The sequence below is a fragment of the Limanda limanda genome, chromosome 1 (assembly GCF_963576545.1).
Source record: "Limanda limanda chromosome 1, fLimLim1.1, whole genome shotgun sequence".
Classification (NCBI taxonomy): Eukaryota; Metazoa; Chordata; class Actinopteri; order Pleuronectiformes; family Pleuronectidae; genus Limanda; species Limanda limanda.
Window position 1 is genome coordinate 31,237,568 of NC_083636.1, and position 16,720 is coordinate 31,254,287.

At 39.4% G+C, this 16,720-nt stretch overlaps 2 protein-coding genes across 2 annotated transcripts; both read left to right on the forward strand.

Annotated features, from left to right (window-relative positions):
• Positions 1–516: 516 nt before the first annotated feature.
• On the forward strand, positions 517–6,165 carry LOC133011011 (O-acyltransferase like protein-like). The gene is made up of 15 exons (XM_061078690.1): positions 517–673; positions 1,353–1,486; positions 1,590–1,668; positions 1,748–1,883; positions 2,011–2,207; positions 2,878–3,090; positions 3,182–3,284; positions 3,697–3,798; positions 3,929–4,100; positions 4,200–4,279; positions 4,396–4,506; positions 4,692–4,815; positions 4,977–5,163; positions 5,594–5,736; positions 5,857–6,165. The coding sequence occupies exons 1-15, from the start codon at positions 517–519 to the stop codon at positions 5,956–5,958; spliced, it is 2,040 nt and encodes a 679-aa protein (XP_060934673.1). The 3' UTR covers positions 5,959–6,165.
• A 4,346-nt stretch (positions 6,166–10,511) lies between these two features.
• On the forward strand, positions 10,512–15,804 carry LOC133013549 (O-acyltransferase like protein-like). Its single transcript, XM_061080524.1, has 15 exons — positions 10,512–10,668; positions 11,271–11,404; positions 11,508–11,586; positions 11,667–11,802; positions 11,930–12,126; positions 12,748–12,960; positions 13,052–13,154; positions 13,567–13,668; positions 13,799–13,964; positions 14,064–14,143; positions 14,260–14,370; positions 14,557–14,680; positions 14,826–15,012; positions 15,443–15,585; positions 15,703–15,804. Exons 1-15 carry the CDS (start codon positions 10,512–10,514, stop codon positions 15,802–15,804), a joined length of 2,034 nt encoding a protein of 677 aa, XP_060936507.1.
• Positions 15,805–16,720: the final 916 nt, after the last annotated feature.

Sequence of the window (16,720 nt, forward strand, 5' to 3'; positions counted from 1 at the left end):
GACTGAAACTATTTCATATTAAATTAGTTCAGGTATTTTACCTCACTGTTGCCTGGTAAATGCAATTTTCGGACAAGCTTTTCATCTAGTGGTCAAATAGTGGACTGTCTGTGGTATTTCTTTTCCCACATTTTAACTTTGGATTTACAGTTAAAATAAGATTGAGATAAAAGTTCACATCCAAGGGGAGTTCTTCTTCTGTGAATATTTAAGGATTTTTGAAATGTGTAATTCACTAATATGATAAATCATCTGGAGTCCCAGTGGTAATCATGGGACAACAACACTAAGTTGATTTTGCACAGGGACATAATCACAAAGCCTGGATCTCTCTGTCAACCTCCTCATGTAAACCAATTCTGCTCACACCTGCAGGTGGGGATGTTTGTCTTTGCTGCAGGACGGTTTTTTTTAAGCCCTGCCAGAGTATGACTTTATGTGACCTCTTTGAAAAGGGTGTGTCCCTTCTATATTATTTAAACTCTCCTCTACTAAGCTATACATTCAGTCCTGATAATGGCTCTGGGTTTTTTGGTGTTCTTTCTTCTTGCAGGGTCTAGTTTAGAGCTGGAAACCACACGGGTATTGAATGTGACTACAAAATGTGAGGAGGACACCAACGCTTTCCTCTGGGAACTAAACCAGGAGAGACCACGGGAATACGCTGTCCGCAGTAAGTGATGCTGCCTTTTTAAAGAAATACATAAATTATGAAAATAGACAATGTGAGATTTCTGATAGTTCCAACTTTGAGTCAATAGATTTAAATTCACATCAAAAACAAAAGATATAGACAAAGATAAATCGTTTTTCTTAGATTACAAAAATATATGCAGTACTACAAAACTGTAAAATTATGACAGTGGTTATAGAAATCTAAGTTATTATACTTAGATAGATATATCATTTTATTTACTTGTTGACTAACTTATAGTTAAATTTAACCAATTTAAAAAAATGTTTGCCTCCTTCTTTATTCTTTTTAAGACACTTTTAGATGCTTGTTTATGCATGAAATGGGTTCTGAAAACAAAGTTATTGATTGTTATTATTATTTGATTATTATTGTAGAATTTTCATAAAATGAAACTGAATTTATTTAATAACTATTCATGTTTGTGACTTTTATATAAGTTTGAAAGATTTACTCTGTTAAGATCAAAGTTTGAATTCACTGGGTCTGGATTCATTTTTTAGATCTGCATTAAATTGTCATTAACATCAGTCCAATAAATAAGCAAAATTATTTCACTCTCTGACAAACCATGGAAAATGTTGAAAAAAGCCCTATCTAGCAATGTTAAAGAAAGTGAATAAAAAAGAATTGTTTTTGTATTTGTGTTTATTATCAGTGTATGATTCATTTGGAAAGATGGGCAGCAATGTTGAAGGAGGTAATGTCAACCAGCCGGGCTCGCGGCAGCAGTGTCAGTCTGCCCATGGCTCCACCTTCTCTGGACAGTACTGCCAGGTGTTTCTTCAGCAGGTAACAACATGAACCGTCATTTTAAGATATAGAAACTTGTCCTGGCATCTAGCTACAAGGATGGGAGATTTCTTTTTCAACTGCAGTGTTTTAACTTACCTAGGAAGCAGTCCACTATTTTGTGGGTATTTGTGTTCCTGACTCCTGCAGGGAAGAGGATGTGGAAATGCTGGTGCTATACGGTCAGTGATTCAAAAATTCTTGATTCACTCAGTTTATTGGTGAAATTTTGTTATCTTGACATCTTGACTTTTTTAACAGGGAGACTTCAGACTGGTCAGACCTCCCTCATTCCTCCTTTTCCTTCCATCCTGGTCAACCAAACCGCTCAGGCCCTGTTGATGACCCACTGTTTGTCCAACACCGTTTCCCCAGATGCATTCGATATCATCTGCCTGTCAGTGTACACTCTACTGAATTATTTCCATCAGTATTGAACTGGAGAAGTGCTTCTTTACATGTGCAGGACTTCATCTGAGGGATTCTACACTCCATCTAAAATACTGGCACCTTTTCTCCTGCAGGTTTGTGTGTTGCGTGATGGTCACGATTCCTCTTGCCGCCACCCTGCTCACCGCTATAATAAGGTGGAAAAGGAACAGGGAGGTCAGTCCGTCTCTTGAGTCTTCCTCTATAAACACTGAGCTCAACCTTTATGGGACCCTGAAGAGCAATGGCTCCTCTGGTAGTGAATGGGACGGTGGCACCCTAGAGGAAAAGGGTAAGTTCACAGGAACATGTTGCAAGTTGTGACTGCAAGATCAACAAACAATAGATAATGAAATAGATACTGAACTAGGGTTGTAATGATACCAAAACTAAACAAAAACTTAGATAAGAATGGATAAAAAACAACGCTTCATCGTGAGCCACCTGACGAAGAAAAATCACTTAGGCCGCTTGTATTTGCGACCCTACTCTTTCTGTAACAACCCAAAGCTTGTGACAATAGGTGATGGTCATTTACAAATAAAATACATATTCATTTAATTAATAATGAATTCATCAATTTGTACAAGGAATGGATTTATCCTAAAAACTGTAAAAAAAAAAAATTTAAAAAAGCCACAAAAGGCGTTTAGGATCAGTTGATTTGTTTTCGCTTATTTTCTTCGATACCATCAAAAGTGAAATTTATGCAGATTGCATCATTTTTAAACACACGTTATTGAAAAAGTATCAAAGTATCAATACTTTGGAATACCCTACTAAACAGCTACACTTTTTACTTAAATAAACTTTACATAATCAACCACAACAGAGCAGTTGCTACATTTTGAAACCAAATATAAAAGTAATTTATGTGCAACACAATTTCAATAATAATTTCAAGGTGCAGTAGCCAAATCTTTATATTTATGGATTGCTTATTTTTTATATTGTCCTTGTAGATAGCACCAGCCACACACCACTGTGTTTTCCTCGAAGCTGTGTGAACCGGGGCCTGGAGGCCTTTTCTCTTCAGAATACCAGCCAAGGTGTCCTGAGCACCTCCTCATCCATCCCAGGAGGAGGCTACTCCTCCCTGAACGGCATCCGTGTCCTCAGCCTGTTCTGGATCATGTGTGGCCACTCAACCCAGTTTTCTGTCATGTACAACCTGGGTATGAGATACTGGTATTTTGCTCATTCAGTTTGGAATTCTCCCGATTACTCACATATCATTGTACCTATATTGTATCATCTCTGTTGCAGATAACAATAAACATTGGGAGAAAGCAGTAAAAAGCAACCCTCTGTATGTGATTGCCTACGCTGGACCTGTTTTTCTGGCTGTTGACAGCTTTTTGCTGCTGGGGTGAGGAGAAGCGTAAAGACAGTGGTGGAATCACCAAGCGGGTTCGAGGCAGTTCCAGAATTTCCCCTGTCAGCCCCTTAATTAAAAGGGCCAGGAAAATGTCCAAGTGGGCCTATGTGGGAATACAACAGGGAAATGTATTGAAAGTTCAAGAAAGTGGCCGTGTTGATGACATTTCTAACACGCAAAGTAGGCTTAACTTAAAGAGTACACAAATATTTACGATTGTTCCTGTTGTTGTGAATGTGTCGGACAATCTCCTTCTACGTTCCTCATATGTAAGAGGCAGGTTCCTGAAAAAGAACCAATTTTCTGGATATTATATTCTGGTGTTCATGCCTGAAAGCTGTTATAATCCAATGTATCTGAAAAAGGGTTAAGGGTTAGTTTAAAGGCAGCTTCTGTGTTTCAGGGGTCTGCTCAGTGCCAGGTCTCTGCTAAACTCCATCAACAGGGCTGGTGGCAAACTGAGCATCTCTATGGTGGCCAGCTACCTCTTCAACAGGATTAAAAGGTAAAGTGTATTCATCAATTCACCCAATCAACTCATGCAAATCTGTCAGTGTCACAAAGACATTTTTTCTTCAATTAAAACTTGATCTCAGAACCAATGTCAATTTAATTTTTTATTTATTTCATCACAGGATTCAGCCACTGCATCTGTTCATCCTGTGTTTCACCAATGGCCTCGCCTCTTTAGTATGGGGGGGCCCCTACTGGTTCCAATTCATGAGAATAAAGGCAGGCTGTAAGACGTACTGGTGGGGGAACATCCTGTTGATTAGCAATCTCCTCACATCCTCACAGCTGCAGCCGGTAGTAATTTTAACCTGTCTCTGGCTGTCTGTAGCGAAATGTATTTGTATGTTATTGACCCACTCTATTTCTGCACATTTGTCTCTTCTCTCTCTCCAGTGCATCCCTTGGGCATGGTACTTGTCTCTTGACTTCCAGTGCTATGCCACCACTCCACTGTTGCTCTATTTTTACAACTTGTATGTCCACTGTGCTTTCATATAATTTCCAAAAATATTTTGTAATTTGCAATGTTTTAAAACAGCCACCGCGTTACACACACGTAATCCTACCCATCCTATCTGGTGTTTATCAGGAACAAAGGTGTGTTTGCAGCTGTGGCCGGAGGCCTGATGCTGATGACCATTGCTGCTGGTGTCATCACGACCGCGCTCCTGCAGCTGCCCGTCTTCCAGCCATATGCAGTGTAAGATTGTGGTCCAGTGCGAATGCAAATAGGAACCAAATCTATCTAATAATTTCATAAATCTGTCTGTTGACACTGACACTTCATTACTGTAGAATCCAATGTAAAAGAGAGTAAAAGCAAACTAGCCATTCCATCTGTTTCTTTTGAATTAAAATAAATATCTAATTCGTTCATTTTTGTAGGTTCCATTTGAATTATGGCTTACATTACTATTTGAAACCCTACACAAGATATGGGCCATTTCTAATAGGGGTCTTGACTGGAATATACTTGACCACAAAGAAAGATCAGGTCCTAAAGCACAAGGTAAGAACGTATGATTATATTGAAAGGCACCTCTGGCATATATGCAACACACATTGTTTCAACAAGAATTAAATGCTTGTTTGTAATATCAGATACAGATAGAAGTCACAATGCTGCCCTCATGCGTGATCTTACTGTTGCTGTTCTTGCTGTTGGTGCAGTGGCAGGCTGCACTTGGTTGGTTCTGCTGTCTTTCACTTATGGCTGTGGTGGTTGGATTAGCCTACGTCCTACAGGAGGAGCCAACCTCTCTGTCGTTGCCACATGCCTTCTATCAAGGACTGCACAGACCCCTCTGGGCTTTGGCTGTGACCTGGATCATAGTGGCCTGCGAGGAAGGTTATGGAGGTAAACAAAACCCGAGTCCTGAGTCCAAAAAACTGTTGGTTGTTGAAATATTCCATCTACAAATAAAGTCATCTGGGTCTGGGGTGTCATACATCACAGCAGTTGGCATGAAAGTAATGGAAATGTTCAGTTAGTGATGTGTTCATGCATTTTGGGGGCGTGTCTTTGACAATGGGACGGTGTAGGATTTATCGTTGCATTTTTTTCAAAGTGAAGCCTGCTCTGCTTTTCCAGGATAACCAACCCGAGCTTGAATCCCATATTACACTTAACATGAAAAACAAAATTGCTTAGCTTGCTTTTGCACAGTATACAAGAACAAACTGTGTTCAGTTGTAGCATGTGTGTACATTTCTTGTTAAGTAATGAGTGAGATATTTTACACATGAAAGCAAATATATGAATGTATTTTTAATTTCTGATTCTCCAGGTTTTATCAAGAGCTTCTTGTCATTGGGTTTCTGGCTTCCACTTTCCAACATGAGTTTTGCCTGCTACATGTCACATCCTATTGTCATCAGGATCTATATAGGCCTGCAAGAGACCCCGATCCACTACACAGACTTAAACTTTGTAAGTGGTTTGTTTCATTTGGTTCGATAAAACCCACAGCTGATGCAAAGTTGTCTCTTTCTTTATATACGGTATATATACTATTTTAACTTAGTGCACTGTTTCTTCTCTCTTCATTAGATGTACATGTTCCTTGGCCATGTGGTGCTGACGCTGGTGCTGAGCTACGTGCTGACTGTGCTGATTGAGAAGCCCTACCTCCTAAAATACAGCCGTACATAGATGATAACCAGAACACAATAGAGAACCTTCATCCAGTCGTTATACCTCCATTTCTATACTCTGTTTGGTTGTGCCTTATGAGCTGTAACAGTTTCCCTGTGGAAATACGCTTCCCGGTTAATAAACTTAAGGTACGTGTTTTATATAGAAAAAGGAAACGTCTCCAAAACAAGGTGAGCTTGTGATTGATTGCACTAAAATCCACATTTGCACCAACCTTCAGAATGACATATGTTTACATATATTGAAAATAGATTTTAGTTCTCAATAAAACATACAACCAATTCCTTGTACTTTTAATGATAATGTAAGCATTAGTGTGTGTGTGTTTGTGTGTTAATTCATAAAGCTCATCATTGATTTCTCACCATAACGATTGTTGCTTGGTGGTGATGGTGGTTAATGATCTTGGTGGCTGCTGACCGAGGACTATGATCACAACAAGACTGCTATACAATACTTCTTCTCAGATACTCGACCATTACTGACAGTAATCCATCAATTCATTAACCTTCCATTATGCTACAAACTGTTTATTCAAATCAAGATGGAAAACATCCTTATTTGTTGATGTTTTCCATTACACGTGGCATCTATTGCACTTCTGTCCTTCCTGGGAGAGGACCCCTCACATGTGGCTCTCTCTGAGGGTTCTTCGTTCTTTTTACCCTGTTAAAAGGGTTTTTAGTAGTTTTTCCTTACTCTTGTTGAGGATTAAGGACAGAGGATGTCATACCTTGTTAAAGCCATATGAGACAAATTGTGATTCGTGAATATGGGCTATACAAATAAAATTTGATTGATTGATTGATTACTTCACATGTTTTTTTGCGAAAGCAGGTGGAGCTCTCAGATGAGCAGTAGCTAGAAACAGTCTATTTTCTCTCTCTACCATTTTAAACTTGGAGCATTGCTGTTTTACGCGAGGCCAAGTCTCTTTTGTTAAACTACTTTTTACAACGTGTTGATTTTAGCCGTTAAAGTCTCTGTTCCATCTCACTTGTCACAGGAACAACGATGTTGAACAGCTCACACTTTGTTACAAAACTGCCCCTTGCTGTTGTTACGAAACAACCTTTGAAGCATTGCATGCGTTTTGCCTGAAAAAAAAAAATGACTGAGGAAATATTGACTCAGAATCAGGTTTTATTGGCCAAGTAAGTTTACACAAACAAGGAATTTGACATGGTGAAGAAGCTCTCAGTGTGCTTGCACAGAATACACATCACAAAAACAAAACAATACAAACAGTACGATGGTCTAGGAAAAAGAAAGAAAAGAAGTGCAGGGATAAATATTAAACAGTATGATACAGTAGGGTTGAAGTAAATAAATAAAATTAAATATAATTATAATAAAATATAATTCCGGGAGTAATTTTACAGTGGTATTTATAAAGATCCAGGGTTATTGCACAGTGCCACAGTGGGTTGGCTGTTCAGAAGTGAGATGGCGAGGGGGAAGAAACTGTTTTTGTTTCTGGAGGTTTTGGTAAACAGAGATCTGTAGTGCCTCCCAGAGGGGAGGAGATGGAAAAGGTTGTGTCCAGGGTGTGAGGGGTCTGCAGTGATCTGTCCTGCCCGTTTCCTGACTGGAGGTGTACAGTACTTGGATGGTGGGCAGGTTGGCACCGATGATCTTTCCTACACATAGAGCTGTTCAGGCTTGGACTCTGATCATGAGACAGAAGTTTGGTGGTGATAGGACAATGCACACTGGAGTTATGACAACATCGTCTCCTTTGGCGAAGGATGAACCTTCACCGTACCTCAATGTGTTTATTTCTAACACTGGTATGCAAAACATTTCTAGAATTTTGTATGATGTTTTGTTGCAGACTTAATGATGATGTTAGGAACATAAGTCATTATTAAACTCAATAACATGCATGAAATAACAATTCTTCAATCCTACTTTGATATGGTTCAACATAAGCTGTTTCTGTGCGTAGTGCAAGGAGCATTCGGGCATTTGAACACTGAGACGATGATTGACAACTTGCTGGTCGAAGTGTGCGCAGAGCAGGGACTGCTGAGTGAACAGAGTGTCACACATGGAGCACTTGTAGATCAACCTGAAAAATACACACAAAAGTGTACTATGAATTAACTGCCCGACATTACAAGACTCAATTGGTACATACATACTGAAAGAAGTGTTAAGCGAATCCCAGCTGTTACTTGAGTTGTGTTCTTAAGAAAACATGTCCATAGGGTAAAGTTCAAGGTCACAGTGACCTTGAACTTTGACATTTAACCACCTAATTCTAATCATTTACCCTTGAGCTGAAGTGAAAGTTTGTCAACTTTGAAGAAGCTCACCCATTTCATTCTTGAGATATCATGTTCACAAGTGGGGATGGTTGGATTAGACGCACAAATGGATGAAGGAACGGACGGACAGACGGACGGACCCACCCGCCCAGCCACCCAGAAACATAATGCTTCCAGCCCCTGGCTTCTGCCGATGTAAAACAAACTCCAGTTAAGCCACCATGTCTACCTCCAACAAATCCTGCTACTGACGAAGCAGCGAGGGAGGTTTTCCTGAGAGAAAGGAATTGGACATGGGTGTTGGGTTACAGGGAAATGTGTCAGTGTGGAAGGAAGAGCTATGATGTGACGTTGGAATAAAAGGGCTCGTCTGTTATTATTATAATTATTAGGAAACTGAAATAAGTGTTTAGAGTCCCAGCTGTTGATGAGTGTTGTGTTTCACATGAAGACATTAAACCTTCAGCTGCACCTAATGTTTTAAAGAAACTTTTGTGGTAATTTCAGATCAGGATATGAAAATATAATTTAATATATTGAAATATACAGTTCAGCTCAGTGTGAATTGTTTAATTTCAGATGGTAATGCAGCTTTAGGCTTGAGGCACAACAAGAGCCGAAACCACACAGAGCACCTGCTCCTTAACACCTAAATGATCAGTAGTGCTGATGATGGATAGTGTCAGTGAAAGGTTGCCACATGGATAAAACAAACTCAGGTTAAGCCGCCATGTCTAACACCCACAAATCCTGCAACTGATGACTCAGCGAGGACGATTGTCCTTAGAAAAAAGAATTTGACATGGGTATCGGGTCAAAGAGAAGTCAAAGGAAATATGTCGATGTGAGGTTGGAGTCTTCTTGAGTAGAGAGCTTTTGAATTATCTGTGATTGAGCATTGAATTCAGCAGTGAAATGTACAATTTGTACTTCAGAAGGCATAACAGTTTCCGTAGCCTTTACTGAATGCTGTTTTCAATGTTGCCTTGGTTGAGCCTAGTGGAGTCTCAACTTCATGGGTTACAAAAGACCCTCATTAATTAATATGGAATGTCTTATTGGTGATTTTATTATTTATTTGCTAATTAGGGCCCGAGCACTGACAGGCACTGACAGGCACTGACAGACGTGACGCCCTTTTGCAATTGTAAGGATTATTATTATTAGGGCCGGAGCACTGACTGTTCACAAAAATCAATACACAGGGTTATCATGACCGGACAAACAAAAAAGTCTGAGGTCCAATTTGAAAAACGCAACAGGAAGCCTGTACGGGATTAAGTTGCGATTTTTGCCATATTCCACATTTTTACTTTGAGGTACTTGTTCCAGGGCTTACATCAGATCCACTTCAAATTGAGATGAGTGTCATCACAACAAGACGAAGATACAAACAACCTCAAAGATCAATTTTTCGTCACATGGTGTGACCGTGGCGTGGCGTCAAAGTTTGATTACACGCCATTAAAACACGATGTTCTGTATCTCAGACATACATGGACCATGAATCCTTTGATGCTGAGCCATTAACAAACAACTCAACTCCTGCAGTGACAGTGTCAGTGGTCAAAAATCAAAGGAATATTAATGTCTTGCAAAGGTGACATCTCTCTCTCTCTCTCTCTCTCTCAGAGTTGGGACATTTCCTCAAACCTTTTTCTATGCCAACCATTCCACCAGTCTGATGAGAAGTGTAGCTGGTGTGTTAGCAAATAGTTCATAAGCTCATAAACTATAACTGACTTGACTGAAACTATGTCATATTAAATTAGTGCAGGTATCTTCTCTCACTGTTGCCTGGTAAATGCAATTTTAGGACAAGTTTTCCCTCTAGTGGTCAGATAGTGGACTGTCTGTGGTATTTCTTTTCCCACATTTTAACTTTGGATTTACAGTTATGATAAGATAATTGAGATAAAAGATCTAATTCAAGGGGTGTAATGTAACAGTTCTTCTTCAGTGAATTTTAAGGCTTTTTGAAAAATGTATTTCACATATATGATAAATCATCTGGAGTCCCAGTTGTAATCATGGGACCAAAACACTTAGCTGATTTGGCACGGGGTCATAATCACAAAGCCTGGATCTCTCTGTCAGCCTCCTCATGTAAACCAATCCTGCTCACACCTGTAGGTGGGGATGATTGCCTTGTTTTTTGATTGGAAGGTTTTTTTGTAGGTCCGGCCAGAGGATAACTTTATGTGACCTCTTTGAAAAGGGTGTGTCCCTTCCTATATTATTTAAACTCTCCTCTACTAACATATACATTCAGTCCTGAAAATGGCTCTGGGTTTTTTGGTGTTCTTTCTTTTTGCAGGGTCTAGTTTAGAGCTGGAAACCACACAGGTATTGAATGTGACTACAAAATGTGAGGAGGACACCAACGCTTTCCTCTGGGAACTAAAGCAGGAGAGACCACGGGAATACGCTGTCCGCAGTAAGTGATGCTGCCTTTTTAAAGAAATACATAAATTATGAAAATAGAAAAAATATGAGATTTCTGATAGTTCCAACTTTGAGTCAATAGATTTAAATTCACTTATACTTAGATAGGCATATAATTTCATTTACTTGTTGACTAACTTATATTTAAATTTAACCCATTTAAAAAAATGTTTGCCTTTTTCTTTGTTCTTTTTAAGACACTTTTAGATGCTTGTTTATGCAAGAAATATGTTCTGAAAACGAAGTTATTCAATTACTCTTCATTGTTCTTATTTTGATTGTTATTATTATTTGATTATTATTATTGTTGAATTTTTTTTCATAAAATGAAACTGAATTTATTTAATAACTATTCTTGTTTGTGACTTTTATATAAGTTTGAAAGATTTACTCTGTTAAGATCAAAGTTTGAATTCATTGGATCTGGATTTATTTTTAGATCTGCATTAAATTGTCATAAACATCAGTCCAATAAATATGCAAAATTATTTCACTCTCTGACAAACCATGGAAAATGTTGAAAAAAGCCTTATCTAGCAATGTTAAAGAAAGTGAATAAAAAAGAATTGTTTTTGTATTTGTGTTTATTATCAGTGTATGATTCATTTGGAAAGATGGGCAGCAATGTTGAAGGAGGTAATGTCAACCAGCTGGGCTCGCGGCAGCAGTGTCAGTCTGCCCATGGCTCCACCTTCTCTGGACAGTACTGCCAGGTGTTTCTTCAGCAGGTAACAACATGAACCGTCATTTTAAGATATAGAAACTTGTCCTGGCATCTAGCTACAAGGATGGGAGATTTCTATTTCAATTGCAGTGTTTTAACTTACCTAGGAAGCAGTCCACTATGTTGTGGGTATTTGTGTTCCTGACTCCTGCAGGGAAGAGGATGTGGAAATGCTGGTGCTATACGGTCAGTGATTCAAAAATTCTTGATTCACTCAGTTTATTTGGTGAAATTTTGTTATCTTGACATCTTGACTTTTTTAACAGGGAGACTTCAGACTGGTCAGACCTCCCTCATTCCTCCTTTTCCTTCCATCCTGGTCAATCAAACCGCTCAGGCCCTGTTGATGACCCACTGTTTGTCCAACACCGTTTCCCCAGATGCATTCGATATCATCTGCCTGTCAGTGTACACTCTACTGAATTATTTCCATCAGTATTGAACAGGAGAAGTGCTTCTTTACATGTGCAGGACTTCATCTGAGGGATTCTACACTCCATCTAAAATACTGGCACCTTTTCTCCTGCAGGTTTGTGTGTTGCGTGGTGGTCACGATTCCTCTTGCCGCCACCCTGCTCACCGCTATAATAAGGTGGAAAAGGAACAGGGAGGTCAGTCCGTCTCTTGAGTCTTCCTCTATAAACACTGAGCTCAACCTTTATGGGACCCTGAAGAGCAATGGCTCCTCTGGCAGTGAATGGGATGGTGGCACCCTAGAGGAAAAGGGTAAGTTCACAGGAACATGTTGCAAGTTGTGACTGCAAGATCAACAAACAATAGATAATGAAATAGATACTGAACTAGGGTTGTAATGATACCAAAACTAAACAAAAACTTTGATAATAATGTATAAAAAACAACGCTTCATCGTGAGCCACCTGACGAAGAAAAATCACTTAGGCCGCTTGTATTTGCGACCCTACTCTTTGTGTAACAACCCAAAGCTTGTGACAATAAGTGATGGTCATTTACAAATACAATACATATTCATTTAATTAATAATGAATTCATCAATTTGTACAAGGAATGGATTTATACTAAAAACTGGCCACAAAAGGTGTTTAGGATCAGTTGATTTGTTTCACTTATTTTCTTCGATACCATCAAAAGTGAAATTTATGCAGATTGCATCATTTTTAAACACACGTTATTGAAAAAGTATCAAAGTATCAATACTTTTGAATACCCTACTAAACAGCTACACTTTTTACTAACAGAGCAGTTGCTACATTTTGAAACCAAATATAAAAGTAATTTATGTGCAACACAATTTCAATAATAATTTCAAGGTGCAGTAGCCAAATCTTTATATTTATGGATTGTTTATTTTTTATATTGTCCTTGTAGATAGCACCAGCCACACACCACTGTGTTTTCCTCGAAGCTGTGTGAACCGGGGCCTGGAGGCACTTTCTCTTCAGAATACCAACCAAGGTGTCCTGAGCACCTCCTCATCCATCCCAGGAGGAGGCTACTCCTCCCTGAACGGCATCCGTGTCCTCAGCCTGTTCTGGATCATGTGTGGCCACTCAACCCAGTTTTCTGTCATATACAACCTGGGTATGAGATACTGGTATTTTGCTCATTCAGTTTGGAATTCTCCCGATTACTCACATATCATTGTACCTATATTGTATCATCTCTGTTGCAGATAACAAGAAACATTGGGAGAAAGCAGTAAAAAGCAACCCTCTGTATGTGATTGCCTTCGCTGGACCTGTTTTTCTGGCTGTTGACAGCTTTTTGCTGCTGGGGTGAGGAGAAGCGTAAAGACAGTGGTGGAATCACCAAGCGGGTTCGAGGCAGTTCCAGAATTTCCCCTGTCAGCCCCTTAATTAAAAGGGCCAGGAAAATGTCCAAGTGGGCCTATGTGAGAATACAACAGGGAAATGTATTGAAAGTTCAAGAAAGTGGCCGTGTTGATGACATTTCTAACACGCAAAGTAGGCTTAACTTAAAGAGTACACAAATATTTACGATTGTTCCTGTTGTTGTGAATGTGTCGGACAATCTCCTTCTACGTTCCTCATATGTAAGAGGCAGGTTCCTGAAAAAGAACCAATTTTCTGGATATTATATTCTGGTGTTCATGCCTGAAAGCTGTTATAATCCAATGTATCTGAAAAAGGGTTAAGGGTTAGTTTAAAGGCAGCTTCTGTGTTTCAGGGGTCTGCTCAGTGCCAGGTCTCTGCTAAACTCCATCAACAGGGCTGGTGGCAAACTGAGCATCTCTATGGTGGCCAGCTACCTCTTCAACAGGATTAAAAGGTAAAGTGTATTCATCAATTCACCCAATCAACTCATGCAAATCTGTCAGTGTCACAAAGACATTTTTTCTTCATTTAAAACTTGATCTCAGAACCAATGTCAATTTAATTGTTTATTTCTTTCATTACAGGATTCAGCCACTGCATCTGTTCATCCTGTGTTTCACCAATGGCCTCACCTCTTTAGTACAGGGGGGGCCCTACTGGTTCCAAATCATGGAGACAATGGCGGACTGTAAGACGTACTGGTGGGGGAACATCCTGTTGATTAGCAATCTCCTCACATCCTCACAGCCGGTAGTAATTTTAACCTGTCTCTGGCTGTCTGTAGCAAAATGTATTTGTATGTTATTGACCCACTCTATTTCTGCACATTTGTCTCTTCTCTCTCTCCAGTGCATCCCTTGGGCATGGTACTTGTCTCTTGACTTCCAGTGCTATGCCACCACTCCACTGTTACTCTATTTCTACAACTTGTATGTCCACTGTGCTTTCATATAATTTCCAAAAATATTTTGTAATTTGCAATGTTTTAAAACAGCCACCGCGTTACACACACGTAATCCTACCCATCCTATCTGGTGTTTATCAGGAACAAAGGTGTGTTTGCAGCTGTGGCCGGAGGCCTGATGCTGATGACCATTGCTGCTGGTGTCGTCACGACCGCGCTCCTGCAGCTGCCCGTCTTCCAGCCATCTTCAGTGTAAGATTGTGGTCCAGTGCGAATGCAAATAGGAACCAAATCTATCTAATAATTCCATAAATCTGTCTGTTGACACTGACACGTCATTACTGTAGCGTCCAATGTCAAAGAGAGTAAAAACAAACTAGCCATTCCATCTGTTTTTTTTGTAATTAAAATAAATATCTTATTCGTTAATTTTTGTAGGTTCCATTTGAATTATGGCTTACATTACTATGTGAAACCCTACACAAGATATGGGCCATTTCTAATAGGGGTCTTGACTGGAATATACTTGACCACAAAGAAAGATCAGGTCCTAAAGCACAAGGTAAGAACGTATGATTATATTGAAAGGCACCTCTGGCATATATGCAACACACATTGTTTCAACAAGAATTATATGCTTGTTTCAACAAGTCACAATGCTGCCCTCATGTGTGATCTTACTGTTGCTGTTCTTGCTGTTGCTGCAGTGGCAGGCTGCACTTGGTTGGTTCTGCTGTCTTTCACTTATGGCTGTGGTGGTTGGATTAGCCTACGTCCTACAGGAGGAGCCAACCTCTCTGTCGTTGCCACATGCCTTCTATCAAGGACTGCACAGACCCCTCTGGGCTTTGGCTGTGACCTGGATCATAGTGGCCTGCGAGGAAGGTTATGGAGGTAAACAAAACCCGAGCCCTGAGTCCAAAAAACTGTTGGTTGTTGAAATATTCCATCTACAAATAAAGTCATCTGGGTCTGGGGTGTCATACATCACAGCAGTTGTCATGAAAGTAATGGAAATTTTCAGTTAGTGATGTGTTCATGCATTTTGGGGGCGTGTCTTTGACAATGGGACGGTGTAGGATTTATCGTTGCATTTTTTTCAAAGTGAAGCCTGCTCTGCTTTTCCATGATAACCAACCCGAGCTTGAAGCCCATATTACACTTAACATGAAAAACAAAATTGCTTAGCTTGCTTTTGCACAGTATACAAGAACAAACTGTGTTCAGTTGTAGCATGTGTGTACATTTCCTGTTAAGTGATAAGTGAAATATTTTACACATGAAAGCAAATATATGAAGGTCTTTTTAATTTCTGATTCTCCAGGTTTTATCAAGAGCTTCTTGTCATTGGGTTTCTGGCTTCCACTTTCCAACATGAGTTTTGCCTGCTACCTGTCACATCCTATTTTCATCATCATCTATATAGGCCTGCAAGAGACCCCAATCCACTACACAGACTTAAACTTTGTAAGTGGTTCGTTTCATTTGGTTTCATAAACCCTACAGCTGACACAGAGTTGGCTCTCTATTTATATATATATATACTATTTTAACTTAGTGCACTGTTTCTTCTCTCTTCATTAGATGTACATGTTCCTTGGCCATGTGGTGCTGACGCTGGTGCTGAGCTACGTGCTGACTGTGCTGATTGAGAAGCCCTACCTCCTAAAATACAGCCGTACATAGATGATAGTCAGAACCCAATAGAGAACCTTTATCCAGTCGTTATACCTCCATTTCTATATTCTTCAGATTGATATATGTTTAAATATATTGAAAATAGATTGTAGTTTCCAATCAAACATACAACCAATAACACGGATGTAACATTTTATTTGTTATATCATTATATCATTACATATACTATTTGGGCCTTAATTCATTATTAACCACAGTCCTGTGTTACCATCTATAGCTTTAAACCTCTTGTACATTTTATTTATAAAGTATTTGTGCTCTAATGTTGTGTGTTCTTCAAACTGCTCTCAATCATTTCTTATTGTTTGCCTTAAATTTTTCATTTGTAACTTGTAAAACCTCTTGTCGCTGTGTTTTGCATTGTATTATTTAAATAAAGTGTATGATTATGATTATGATGATTATTATTTTAACTTTCAATGTACATACTTGAATTATCAATAATTGTTTAACTAAGGATATACTGTCATGTGCTCAGTTGTATAAGATTATTGCCAAATATGGTTTGGTATTTCTTTATAAGACTTTGGCATATAAGAGGTGTCTCATATGAGTCAGTCACCTGCTATGACACTACTGCCTTAAGTGGTTTTGGAAAAAGCATCCTTTAACTGACCCTCTCACACACACACACACACAAACAAAACCTGGTCGTGACGCACACCTCTTCCATGTGCAGCACAGTTCTCCTCCTGGCTCTCAACCGGGAAGTTTGAGGAGAGACAGCAGACGCCAGGCCAAGACAGCCAGTGCAACAACACGGTGTAAAAATATATCCAGCTTGGGTAAGATGATACCTCTTTCTCCATGACTACATGGGTCCAAGGGGCCACAGCCAATCCATAACCCCACAACAACATGCCCAAGATGCTTTAACATGTCTGAGACTCTCAGAGCATTTAAA

Bases quoted from the DNA above. Each gene is read 5' to 3' on its own strand.
- LOC133011011 (XM_061078690.1), top strand. From the start codon at position 517: ATGGCTCTGGGTTTTTTGGTGTTCTTTCTTCTTGCAGGGTCTAGTTTA. The intron at 3,091-3,181 runs GTATGAGATACT...TCTCTGTTGCAG, and splicing joins TTCTGTCATGTACAACCTGG to ATAACAATAAACATTGGGAG. The intron at 3,285-3,696 runs GTGAGGAGAAGC...TCTGTGTTTCAG, and splicing joins GACAGCTTTTTGCTGCTGGG to GGGTCTGCTCAGTGCCAGGT.
- LOC133013549 (XM_061080524.1), top strand. From the start codon at position 10,512: ATGGCTCTGGGTTTTTTGGTGTTCTTTCTTTTTGCAGGGTCTAGTTTA. The intron at 11,405-11,507 runs GTAACAACATGA...TAACTTACCTAG, and splicing joins GCCAGGTGTTTCTTCAGCAG to GAAGCAGTCCACTATGTTGT. The intron at 15,013-15,442 runs GTAAACAAAACC...CTGATTCTCCAG, and splicing joins CTGCGAGGAAGGTTATGGAG to GTTTTATCAAGAGCTTCTTG.